This window comes from Oryctolagus cuniculus, chromosome 9, assembly GCF_051225735.1.
Source record: "Oryctolagus cuniculus isolate XC-2025 breed Fujian yellow rabbit chromosome 9, ASM5122573v1, whole genome shotgun sequence".
NCBI lineage: Eukaryota > Metazoa > Chordata > Mammalia > Lagomorpha > Leporidae > Oryctolagus > Oryctolagus cuniculus.
Window position 1 is genome coordinate 133,726,712 of NC_142875.1, and position 13,832 is coordinate 133,740,543.

The following is a 13,832-nucleotide window of genomic DNA, read 5'->3' on the forward strand; positions in this document are numbered from 1 at the left end:
ACAGATAATCTTGTTTCAAAATATTCTTAGTTTAAAAACAAAAAGCCCTCAGGGCTTCTCAGGGGAGACCACCCCCAAAGAACAGCCCTGCTGAACGCATGGCTCCCACTTTCCCTCTGAGCTCACAGAGGTGAACCGGAGCTGACAGAATCGGGCAGCACGAGGTCATGGCCCTCGCTTCCCGAGCCAGGCGGGGACCCTGCACGGGGGCCAGTGACACCCCGGACACCCTGCAGACGAAGTGTCCACAGCCACTGGGCATCCCCACAGAAGCTCCCCGAAGCGCCTGCGTGCGCTCGGGGCGGGGTTTCCTCTCCAGCCCTGCCCGGGCCTGCGGGGACTGAACGAGACTGTGCCCGTGCGCACTGCGCGGACAGCCGCGTGCAAGGGGTGCACGAGGGAAGGCGGACTCACAGGCAGGAAGAGTCTCTGCGAGGCGCAGGGCTTGAAGAGCTTCTTCCACTCGGCCGCGTTCTCCCGCGGGAAGGTGATGGGGTACAGCGTGTAGTTGAAGGTCTGCAGGAACAACCAGCTGTCAAGCTGAAACGGAAACGGAAAGCCGAGGCCTCAACTCCAACGTCCCGCTGGGCACGCCACAAGGCTCTCACCGTGAGACCCGAGGCGCCGGGGAAGCTACCAGGATGTGAGTCAGAAACTCAGGGCCTGGAGGAGCCCTGCAGGTGCACACCCTCCTTGGGGATGAACCCTCTGAATCCCTCGACAAACCGCCATCAGCAGGACTGCGACCAGCTGTACTGCCCCAGAGCTATGGTGGGCGACGTCCACTTTCAGGGTCAGACCAACAGAAAACTGCTTCAAAACTATTTGTCCACCCACGCAGTTTCTGGTTTTTTTTTCGTTTTTTTAATTGTGAAAGGCAGGCAGGCAGGCAGGCAGAGCTCCCACCTGCTCACACAGGCCCAGAACAAAGCCAGGAACAAGAGAACTCAGGCCAGGTCTCCCACATGAGCCGCACGGGAGCAACTACCGAGCCGTGACCTGCTGCCTCCCACAGGTCTGCCTGAGCAGGAAGCGGAGACCGGCAGCTGGAACCGGGAGGTGAACCCAGGCCCAGACACTCGGAGTGGGACGCAAGCAGCGCATCAGCACTTTGGCCACTAGGCCCGACACCACCCGGCCATGCAGCGTTCCCATGCATTCGTATCTCTAACGAAATATTATGAGATAAACCCAATGCCAGCTTAAAAAAAAAACACACCCCAAGAAGCAAAGCACGTCTGAAGGCACACTACCTCGGCAGCATCCTGAGTCACGTCCCGACAACGAACCATCTCAGGTCCACCTCAAGCCCCCGGAGCAGACACGGAGAGGGAAGAGGCCGCGACCACCTCTTCTTAGGCTGCGCCAGTGCGCTCCAGGGTAGTTTCAGGCAAGGTTTTTACTTCCAACACTGGTGCTTGAATTCACTTAAAGTTCTTCGTGTTTTTTTTTTTTTAATATATATTTTATTTATTTGAAAGGCACAGTTACAGAGAAGGAAGAGGGAAGGGGCGGGGGGGAGACAAAGAGACAGACAGAGACAGAGATCCTCCATCCGCTGGCTCACTCCCCAAATGGCTGCGACAAGCCAGGGCTGGGCCAGGCTAAAGCCAGGAGCCAGGAAGTTCTTCCGGGTCTCCCAAGTGGGCACAGGAGTCTGAGCACTTGAGCCACCTTCCACTGCTTTCCCAGGCACATCAGCAGGCGGCTGGATCGGAAGTGGAGTGGATGGGACTCCAACCCATGGCAAAATGGAATGCCAGCATTTCAGGCAGCGGCGTAACCCTCTATGCCACAATGCCAGGCACCTTGAAGACCTTTTTATACCATCTTCAAAATAAAAAATCTTAATCATTTTTCATTTAACGTTATACACAATACCTAATCACCTTCTGTTTCTGTACCACAGGCACCGTCCACTCTAAATGTCTGCTATCCTTTCAGCAAAAAAAAAGAGCAAATATTCTCAGTGCTGGTGACTCCAGTGACAGAAAAACTAAGAAACACAAGTCACATGGCAGAGGCTCTGCCGACAGGGCAGGCTTGGACCCCTGCACTCGGAGCTGGGCAAGGATAGGGCAGGGCTGGGACTCATGGCATTGAGGGGAGAGGGTGGGGCTGGGACTCACTGCACTGCGGGGGGTGGGGCTGGGACTCACTGCACTGCGGGGGTGGGGCAGGGACTCACTGCACTGGGAGAGGGTGAGGCTGGGACTCACTGCACTGCAGGGGGTGAGGCTGGGACTCACTGCACTGCAGGGGGTGGGGCTGGGACTCACTGCACTGCAGGGGGTGGGGCTGGGACTCACTGCACTGGGAGGGGGTGGGGCTGGGACTCACTGCACTGCAGGGGGTGGGGCTGGGACTCACTGCACTGGGGAGGGGTGGGGCTGGGACTCACTGCACTGGGAGGGGGTGGGGCTGGACTCACTGCACTGGAAGGGGGTGGGGCTGGGACTCACTGCACTGGGGAGGGGTGGGGCTGGACTCACTGCACTGCAGGGGGTGGGGCTGGGACTCACTGCACTGCAGGGGGTGGAGCTGGGACTCACTGCACTGGGGAGGAGGTGGACCTGGGACACACCACACTGCATGGTCTGGGGCTGGGCTAGGCCACACTGCACTAAGGGAGGGACCAGGCAGGATGGGGCAGGGCTCAGTGCACTGCACTGTCTTGCTATGTTTGCTGGGGTTTCCAGGTGGCAATGGTCTCTCACCACTCTTTTAACTGCTGGAGAAGATTAATTCCTCAGTATTTTAGGAAACAATCCAGATGAAGAGACCGAGACAATGAAGATTAAATATATAAAAAATACAGAAAGAGTTTTAAACTGTACACAAACCTTCATACCTCTTGGAATCAAAGACTTAACTGCAACACCAAACACCTGAGATCACTCAATACCCAAAAATCAATTAATTTAACATGGAAAAAAAATTTTTTTAAGTTAACAGATGGGGCCAGTGCTGTGGCGCAGCAGGTTAACACCCTGGCCTGAAGCGCCGGCATCCCATATGAGTACCGGTTCTAGCCCCGGCTGCTCCATTCCAATCCAGCTCTCTGCTATGGCCTGGGAAAGCGGTGGAATATGAACCAAGTCCTTGGGCCCCTGCACCCACGTGGGAGACTCGGAAGAAGCTCCTGGCTCCTGGCTTCGAATCGGCACAGCTCTGGCTGTTGCAGCCATTTGGGGAGTGAACCATCGGATGGAAGAGCTCTCTCTCTCTCTGCTTCTCCTCTTTCTGTGTAACTCTTTCAGATAAATAAATAAATCTTTAAAAAAATGAACAGAATTAACCAAGCATGACAGTTCTAATCAGTCTGAAACTGAATCAGTGGAGGGGCAGGGACGAGAGCGGCTCCGCTCCTTGTTCTCGTCCACCCACTGGCATCTCGCAGCGTCCTTGTCCCTCTCCCTGTGGCTGCTCCTCTCCTGTACAGCCATAGCTCCTGGGCAGCAGGACTTTTATTCTGTAATAGTTGGGATCCATTTGGCTGTGGTCACACCCACCCATGCAGTCCTTCTTCACCCCTTCCTCTCCTCAGCTTGCAGAGAGCACAAGTCCAATGGCTGGAGCCCGAGTGACCATCTTGGACCAGAGGATGCAAGTCCCATGCTGAAAACGGCTCAGCCACAGTCTGAAGTGCCCAGATCCCTGACCGGGGAGAGATGCCACAGGACCCACACTGTCTACACTGCCATGGTCAAGCCACTGTTACCTTAGGTGTTCTGCCAACACAGCCAAACTGATCACAACTATTACAAAATAAAAGCATCTCACTCGTCAGAGCAGGGACCCACTTCCCTCCACATAGTGGATCAGGAACTCCTTCCACTCAAAACAGAAGTAAAGTCTTTATTTGGGGGTGGCACTGCGACACAGCAGGTAAAGCTGCTGCCTACAGCTCCAGCGTCCCACACAGGCACTGTTTGGTGTCCCGGCTGCTCCACTTCCCATCCAGATCCCTGGTGTGGCCTGGGAAAGCAGCAGAAGGTAGTTCAAGTGCTTGGGCCCCTGCACCCACATAGGAGACCCAGAAGAAGCTCCTGGCTTCTGACTGGCCCAGCTCTGGTTGTTGTGGCCACTGGGGGAGTGAACCAGGAGATGAAGGTTCTCTCTCTCTTTCTCTAACTCTGCCTTTCAAATAAAATAAATCCTTAAAATAAATTTAAACAAACAGAAAACCACATACTGCACCTACAATCAGCACAAGGACACCTGGACATATAGGACAAGGACATAAAGTGGCCAGTCCTGAGTCAAACAGAGCCTCCTCCTGGCCCTAGGACTGCAGCCTGGGGGGCGGGGAGTGGGCCGGGGCAGCCCCCACTCCAGGAGGGCACAGGCACAGCCTTGGCATCTCTGTTCAGTGCGCCACCACCCATTCACCTCCACCACCTGCACCGCGCCTCTGTACGTACTCTGCTTTTGAAGCTGGCGTGCAGCTGATCTTCAGCAAAAATGTGAAACTGCAGGGGTTTGATACTGAAGATGATGGCCGACTTCAGCATGGTCAGGGTCTCCTCCAGTCTCTCGCCACAGGCCACCACGGCCAGGTGCATTCTCTCCACAGGCTGGGTCTTCAGAACAAATCTGGTGGGAAAGAGAGCACCGCCCAGAGTTTCAGACACGCTCACCACGTTTCCAAACCCGGGCTCAAACACTCTGGTTGGAAAGCAGAGAAAGAAGAAATAACAAAACATCACGAGGTCGAACCAATCTCTGGGTCTGTGGTCTCAACAGGCCTTCCTCAACCACGGCCCCTCTAGGAACTACGGGGCACAGATAAGGGCGCTTTCTCCAGTCTCCAGGGAGCCCATCACGAGCATGACTCCGGGTGCGCAGGAGAGAAGAGATTCACGCACCAGGGCTGGATTCTCAAGGAACCCGTGAGGGCAGGGGTTCGATGCCTCGACGTGAAGGACTTGTATCCAGTTTTCAAAATCTTACAGAAACACAGACCCCTGAGCTCACTCTTACTCACCTACAAGGCCCGCCCCGGTTCCCTCTGCCACACGGGTTAGCGTGACGTGAACCCAGCCATAATCTCACCCACAAATGTGTCAGCATTATCATATCCAATCTTAAACCATGCTGATCACAAGAAAAAATTCCTTTCACATAACTTTTTTCAGTGATACACAGTCAGGCTCATTTACTCCAAATTCCAGGAAGAGATAAAATTATTTCTACAATGGTCCAAAAATACTGGTCAAACTCTAGTCAAGTCCTTTAGGTTTGAGGAAAGACTTCTTGAATTCAAGTTATCAGCCTAGGCTGTGTTAGAATCCACTCCTGGCACCAAGCACGAGAGCCCAACACCAGGTTTGCATAACTTTTAAAATCTCTGGCAGGGGCTGGCACTATGGTGTAGCAGGTAAAGCCGCCACCTGCAGTGCTGGCATCCCATATGGGTGCTGGTTCGAGTCCCAGCTACTTTACTTCCGATCCAGCTCTCTGCTGTGGCCTGAGAAAGCAGTGGAAGATGGCCTAAGTCCTTGGGCCCCTGCACCTGTGTGGGAGACCTGGAAGAAAATCCTAGCTCCTGGCTTTGGATTAGCCCAGCTCCAGCCATTGCGGCCGTTTGCGGAGTCAACCAGCAGATGGAGGACTTCTCTCTCTCTCTGCCTCTGCCACTCACTCTGCCTTTCAAATAAATAAATAAATAAATAAATCTTTTTTTTTTTTTTAAAAGCCTCTGGTTACTGCCATGCCACCTTCACCACACAACTAGTTACAGTATGAGCTTGGGTCTTTTTCTTTTAATTATTCATTTGTTTGGAAGGCAGAGAGACAAACCCATGGAGACACACACACAGCACTGCCGGATCCACTGGGGTTCCCTCCCCAGATGCCTACGATGGCAGGGGCTCAGCAAGCCAAACCAGGAACCTGGAAGCTCACGTTGGTCTCTCACGTGAGTGGCAGGGACTCAGGTGCTTGGGCCATCATCTGCAGCCTCCCAGGAACTTGAGCACGGAGCTGGATCAGAGCAGAGTACTGGACACTCCGACAGGGGATCCAGCCATTCTTGCGGGCAGCTGCCCTGCCGTGCCCTGACGGCGGTCCCACGCGCGCGTTGTTAATGCAGGCGCTCTACACAGTAGACCGCACACCACGCGCACCTTGTTAATACAGGCACTCTACACAGTAGACCACACACCTGCACCAACAAAGGAACTGCCCACCCGTTGCCCAGCCCTGGACCCCGACCACAGGAAAGGCAACGACAAAGGCAGAAACCCAAGGCGGCTCTGCGTGGACAGAACCGATGGATGAACTCAGAGCGGGCACGGGGAGGGAGCCGCTCAGGATCCTGGCTCCTGACGAACGGCGGACCTCGGCACTCTGTGTGGATCACAGTACGGAAAAGCCCTGCGGAGGGGAAGACATGCCATCCCAAAGGACACGTCTGACCCCTGCCTGCGCCTCTGTGGCAGCAGCAACAGAAGAAACGCCGCACAGCACTCAACGGTAGCAGCACAGCGCCCCCTGGCGGCACACGGCCCGGCCTGAGCAGAAGTGTGACAGCAACGAGTGACAGCGGGGCAGCAGACGGCCAAGGCTCAACTGTGCAGGCTGAGAAAGGCAAACTCCAAAACTGCCGCAGAGTCTGTCTCTCTCCCTTCGCTGCCTTACCCAAGACTTCCAGCAGGAGACAAAAAAGGGCTAACTGGGGACACTGCGGGGGGAAATGTACCACGTGACACCCTTTCACACAGAAGCTGCACATGGTAGCGGCCAGGGGACCCCCACAGCCGCACCAAGGCCTCGCACACCCGGGGCCTCGAGTCTCAGCTGCGGGCTGAGCTTGGATGCCCGGCCGGCTCCTTCACCTTAACAGGCGCACTTGGCTTCCCTCCACGGGACCTCTGCTGTTACACCTACCATCTGCCTGAGCTTCACTCACCTGCCGTCTGGCCCTCACCTTCCTACCCTCTGCTCCCACAGAGTAACAGGTCAGATTCCAAAACGAAGCCAGGAGTCAAAAACGAGATTGAATAAAATGGTAAAGGGTGAGCACTCTCCTTTACTTTTTTAAACTTAATTATTTGGAAGACGTAAGCAGAGGGAGAAACAGAGCGAGTGAAACTTTCTCTCTACTGGTTCCATCGCCGCACGCCTACGACGACGAGGGCGAGAATCCAAGTACGTGGGCCATCGTCTCCTACATCCCAGGCGCACCAGCAGGAAGCTGGACGGGAAGCGGGGGCTGGTGCCAGGCTCTGATACGCGACGCTGGCATCCCAAGAGACACTTTAACCCACTGCACCACAGTGCAGCCCAACCCTGCTTTTACACAATGAACACCAGGGGCCGGCACTGCGGTGTCGCGGGCAAAACCACCACCTGCAATGCTGGGGTCCCACGTGGGGGCCGGCTCATGTCTCAGCTGTTCCACTTCAGATCCAGCTCTGCTGTGTGCTGGGAAACCGGTGAAACATGGCCCAGGCGCCCGGCACCCTGAACTCATGTGGGAGACCTGGAGGAAGCTCCTGGCTGCTGGCCTCAGCCTGGCCCAGGCCCAGCCACTGTGGCCATCTGGGGAGTGAACCATAGGACAGAAAATATCTTTTTCTGTCTTTCCCTCCATTTCTTTAACTCTTTCATGTAAACAAAATCAATATTAAAAAGAAAAAAAAAGGATGAACAGCCAGTAAATGCAGAAGGCAGGCAGAATCACAATCAGCCATGTAACAGGTTTCAGGACAAAAACAATCCACGAGGGGCCAGTGCTGCAGTGCCGTGGGATAAGCCTCCGTCTGCAGTGTCTGCATCCCACGTGGGCACCAGTTCAAGCCCTCACTGTTCCACTTCTGCTCCAGCTCCCTGCTAACAGCCTAGGAAAGCAGCAGAGGATGGACCAAGTGCTTGGGAGACCTGGGAGAAGCTCCTGGCTTCCCATCAGTTTAGCTCCAGCTATTGTGGCCATGTGAGGAGTGAACCAGGGGATGGAAGATCTGTGTGTGTGTGTGTGTGTGTGTGTGTGTAACTAACTCTGCTTCTGAAATAAAATAAACCTTAAAAAAAAAAAAAAGAACCCTTAACCCTTGCAGGGCGAGCACGGAGGCGCAGCAGGTTGTGCCGCCGCCTGGGACTCCCACACCCCATGTCACCGTGTGGCCTACTGGCTCCCAACCCAGACCCCTGCTAAGGTCCTCTGAGGCAGCACACGGTGCCCAAGTGCTGGGGAGCACCACCCACGCGGGAGAGCGGGACTGCGTTCTGGCTGCTGCTGCAGGCACCTGGAGAGCAAAGGGGCAGATGGGAGATTGTGTGTGTGTGTGTGTGTGTGTTTATATATCTGTATCTCTTTGCTCCTTTGCCTTTCAAACAAAGAAATCTTTAGGAAGCCAAGGAGGGTGCAGAGGAGGCCTCCAAAGATTCTCCAGGAGCCAGGTAAGCTCCTGGGAGGGTGAGGACCGGGGCTGTGTGTGTTTGAACAGGCGGTGAAATGTGAGGTGAGGATCGGCTGTACATCTCTGAGCTGTCACCTAAGGGACGATGCGTCTACCTAACCACGTCGTGATGCGTGCAGCGAGACCCGGACACATCTAGCAGGGAGTCCAGCTTTCAGAATCTCGAGCTGGGGAAAGCTACAGGCACGGGGCAGGCAGCACTGCAAAGCCATCCTCACACACCAGAATCCTCTCCCTGCAGAAGCGGAAACGACGGAGGGGAAGCAGGGCGGCGGCCCCAGGTCAGCTCCCTGGCAGCTCCTCGGCCAAGGAGCGGGGGAGGTGATTACCGCTCTTGCACAAGGTCAAGACGCACAGATTTTGAGTTGAGAAGCTGCAGGCCACAGGTGAAGCCCTGCTTGCCAAAAATCTACTCACTCGCATGCAAATTCCCTAAGAAACAAGATCTGGGCTCTAATTCTTTAAACAAACCACAGGGCAGGACTGCCTTTAAAAGCCAGCGTTCGCAAGGCGGAGGAAGCTGACCTGGACTGGCCCATATTAAAATTCCAAGCACCCAATCGCCTCGTAGCAATGAGAGGTAAGGAGAATAATCTGATTTCAGATTATTACTGCAGAACTGCCAGCAGTTCCTGGGACGTCTAAGATACTGGGGATGCGAGAACCTAACGACACATGCGACTAACAGATATCAGGAACACAGTCCCCATGCAGGGTTCCTCGTGGCGGGGGGCTCAGGGGAGGTGGGGGAGATGCTGGCCAGAGGGAGCAAAGACGCAGGGGGATGGGAGGAGTGTTTCGTCCAGTTCCACTGGGCGGCCACACTTCACCTCACTGTGCATTCAAAACCCACAAGAGAAAAGATTCTAAACGTTCGCACTACAAGTACATCTACATATATGTTGTATGTCTGTATGTGTGTATATACATGTATACACACACACGTGTGATGGATCTGTTAGTCAGCTTAATATGTAAGAATTCCAGGATGTATGCATACATCAAAACCTCACACTGTACCCAATAAATGCACATGATTATTAGTCCACTGAAAATAAAAGCTGAAATAAATGGATGTTTAAATGCAGGTCTCCCTGCTCAACCTCCTGTCCCGGAGCCTGGCTGACGGATGGTCTCATTAGCTGCTCCCTCCGGGAAGCCTTCCGTGATGCACCAGGAAGACTCCCACGGCAGCCTCAGGCTAACAGGTGGGAAAGCAAGTTCCGGAGGAGGGAGCCACAGTAACCTCACAGTCAGGTTCCCGGCACCAGCTCGGCACCGGGCACCGCAGGGAGCAGAACAAGTGCCAGTGGATCGCAGGGACACAGGACAGGCACAGCGAGGGCATCACAAGCCACGGCCCCCGCTCCCCACCCCCAGGACCTGTTCCTCCCAGTGAGGAGGAGACGGAGAGGGGTTCCACACCTTCGCCATCTAGGGACGGGGGCACAGCCGAGCTACCCAGCCCCTCGCACGGCCACACAATCGGCTGCTTCGTCAGGAGCAGGCCATCAGCCTCCGGGTCCCCGGGGCCCAGGCTCCGCCCAGAACCAGTGGAATCGCTCCTTCCCGTCCCCAGCCACCCACAGTTTTTTTTTTTTTTTGGAACCAACTTCAAATGTCATACACACACACATATACACGCACGTGCACACATATATATACACACACATACATACATATATACAGACATGCACATACATGCATATACATGTGTATATATGCGCGCACACATCCACGCACCTATGCATACACATGCACACGCATATACAGACATGCACACACATGAATATACACACACACATATATGGGCACACATATACATGCACACATATAAACATATACATATACACACACATGTATATGCACACATACACGTATATATGCACACACATATACACATGCACACATATACAAACACATGCACATATATACATACACATATATACACATATACATGCACATGCACATAATATAGACATGCACACACATGAATATACACATACACGTATATGTGCACACATCTATACACATGCACACATATACAAACACACGCACATATATACATACACACATATACACATATACATGCACATATGCACATACACATGCGCACACACATGCACACGTGCACATATACATACACATGCACATATATACACATATGCATACACATGCACACAATATACAGACATGCACACACATGAATATACACATACACGTATATATGCACACATACACACATACATGCACACGTGTATGCACACATATAACATGTGCATATACACAGACGCACACATGTATACACACACATACATGTATATATGCACACATCTATACACATGCTCACATATATACACATATACACGCACATATGCACATGCACATGCGCACACACATATATACACATATAAAAACACATGCACATATATACATACATACATACACATATACATGCACATGTGCACACACATACACATATATAAACACATACACACATCTTACGATGCATGTTTACAACATTTATGTATTATGATTTATAAATATATACGTAAACACATGGACACCCACATCCGTGAATGTCGGCCACAGCCGCTCTTCACCACTTTTTCTCAACAGTATCCCTGCTACTTCAAGTCAGGTCAGAAAGAGCCCTCAAAACAACGGCTGACCTCATGCACACCTACAACAAGCTTCCAGGACATTCCCATGGACTAGAAACGGGACGGCAACCACGCCGCGGGGAAGAGAACGCCTGATCAGGAAAGGAGTTATCCCCTCGTGTGACGGTCTGCAAAGACAAGAATCGCGCTGGCAGGCCGGGACGGGCTACCTCGTCTTACCTACGGCTGGTGCCTACCTAAAAGACGCTTCCCAAAAGCAGTTCATTCCACAAACACCAGAGGGCAGCATCCAATAGGGATTCCAGTAACACACAGGGACGTCGGCACACCTGACGGAGCAAGACAGAGAGGAGAGTCCCGCGTGAGAACTGTGGTTTGGAACTCCGCGACCAATAACCCTCCTGGTCTACCTCACAGCCACCGAAACTGCAAACCGAGGTTGCTATGGCAACCTGAGGTTTTTGTTGAAAACGGGTTTCTCCCTTTCACACAGCACCAGTGTACTTTAAAACTCAGGTGCAACAGATGACAGTCCGGAAGCGAGTTTTCCCTTGGGGAAGGCTCCTGATCGGTTCACATCCCCTCCTCCCACAGCAGACAAGCTCTGTCTCCTATGTCGCTCTTCAAAGACTGCATATTCCCTGCAAACAAAATCCACCCTGGCCCGAGAAAACACCTGCTCTTCCTGAAATGAAATGAAAGGGGCGCCGGAGCCGGCAGAAGGGAGCCATGCTCAAAAGGCGTTCAGGTTGATCCTAAGTCTGAGCTGCTGCCGCGGGGCTGCACAGGAGAGACGGGACAGAGATGACGCGGGACCACAGGGGGACCAGGCCTGCAGCTCCTGCCGTGGGGCTGCACGGGAGAGATGGGTCAGGGATGACGCGGGGACCACAGGGGGACAGACCCTGCCACTCCCGCCGTGGGGCTGCACGGGAGAGACGGGACAGAGATGACGCGGGGACCACAGGGGGACCAGGCCTGCAGCTCCTGCCGTGGGGCTGCACGGGAGAGACGGGGACAGGGATGACGCGGGGACCACAGGGGGACAGACCCTGCCACTCCTGCTGTGGGGCTGCACGGGAGAGACGGGACAGAGATGACGCGGGGACCACAGGGGGACCAGGCCTGCAGCTCCTGCCGTGGGGCTGCACGGGAGAGATGGGTCAGGGATGACACGGGGACCACAGGGGGACCAGGTCTGCAGCTCCTGCTGTGGGGCTGCACAGGAGAGACGGGGACAGGGATGACGCGGGGACCACAGGGGGACCAGGCCTGCAGCTCCTGCCGTGGGGCTGCACGGGAGAGACGGGACAGAGATGACGCGGGGACCACAGGGGGACAGACCCTGCCACTCCTGCCGTGGGGCTGCACAGGAGAGATGGGGACAGGGATGACACGGGGACCACAGGGGGACCAGGCCTGCAGCTCCTGCTGTGGGGCTGCACGGGAGAGACGGGGACAGGGATGACGCGGGGACCACAGGGGGACCAGGCCTGCAACTCCCGCCGTGGGGCTGCACAGGAGAGATGGGTCAGGGATGACACGGGGACCACAGGGGGACCAGGCCTGCAGCTCCTGCTGTGGGGCTGCACGGGAGAGACGGGGACAGGGATGACGCGGGGACCACAGGGGGACCAGGCCTGCAACTCCCGCCGTGGGGCTGCACAGGAGAGACGGGGACAGGGATGACGCGGGGACCACAGGGGGACCAGGCCTGCCACTCCCGCCGTGGGGCTGCACAGGAGAGACGGGGACAGGGATGACGCGGGGACCACAGGGGGACCAGGCCTGCAGCTCCTGCCGTGGGGCTGCACGGGAGAGACGGGACAGAGATGACGCGGGGACCACAGGGGGACCAACCCTGCCACTCCCGCCGTGGGGCTGCACGGGAGAGACGGGACAGAGATGACGCGGGGACCACAGGGGGACCGTCCCTGCCACTCCTGCCGTGGGGCTGCACAGGAGAGATGGGTCAGGGATGACACGGGGACCACAGGGGGACCAGGCCTGCAGCTCCTGCCGTGGGGCTGCACGGGAGAGACGGGGACAGGGATGACGCGGGGACCACAGGGGGACCAGGCCTGCAGCTCCTGCCGTGGGGCTGCACGGGAGAGACGGGACAGAGATGACGCGGGGACCACAGGGGGACCAACCCTGCCACTCCCGCCGTGGGGCTGCACAGGAGAGATGGGTCAGGGATGACACGGGGACCACAGGGGGACCGACCCTGCCGCTCCTGCCGTGGGGCTGCACAGGAGAGACGGGACAGGGACCAGCGACAGCGAGAGGCCAGTCTGGGTTCCTCGGGTTGTACCAGCTAAAGGGGAGGATCAAGTGTGGCCTCTTCTCAGACTGTAGGTCGGTGCTGACACCTCATGTTGCAACAACTATTTCTCTCTTGAAGGTTCCTTTTCAAAACAAGAGTCTAAGGTTCCCTGTGCCAGCACAGGCCTGGCTGAGACAGAGGAAGCGGAACGCCCAGCCAGGCCACCCCGGCCCTCATTCTCTCCATGAGGCCTAACTCACTGCTCTTTCATCAAAAGGTTAAAACCAACAGGAGGCCGGTGCTACGGCTTACTTGGCTAATCCTCCGCCTGTGGCGCCGGCACTCCGGGTTCTAGTCCCGGTTGGGGCACCAGTTCTGTCCCAGTTGCCCCTCTTCCAGGCCAGCTCTCTGCTGTGGCCTGGGAGTGCAGTGGAGGATGGCCCAAGTGCTTGGGCCCTGCACCCCATGGGAGACCAGGAGGAAGCACCTGGTTCCTGACTTCGGATCGGCGCAGCGCGC

The 13,832-nt window shown here is 55.4% G+C and overlaps 1 protein-coding gene across 3 annotated transcripts in view; it reads right to left on the reverse strand.

Annotated features, from left to right (window-relative positions):
* The window catches only part of GXYLT1 (glucoside xylosyltransferase 1), a 39,488-nt gene that overhangs the window by 17,062 nt on the left and 8,594 nt on the right, over positions 1–13,832 (reverse strand). For 2 of the 3 annotated variants that reach the window (XR_016213173.1, XM_051850958.3), the window contains exons 2-4: positions 11,284–11,376; positions 4,425–4,596; positions 415–540 (exon numbers count right to left, since the gene is read on the reverse strand). Coding sequence is in view for 2 of the 3 variants with exons in the window: in XM_051850958.3 (XP_051706918.1) it covers positions 415–540; positions 4,425–4,596; positions 11,284–11,376 (391 nt within the window). In the remaining variant the exon portion in view is untranslated. The remainder of the gene's footprint in view (positions 1–414; positions 541–4,424; positions 4,597–11,283; positions 11,377–13,832) is intronic. The other variant, XM_051850959.3, reaches the window with a different exon arrangement.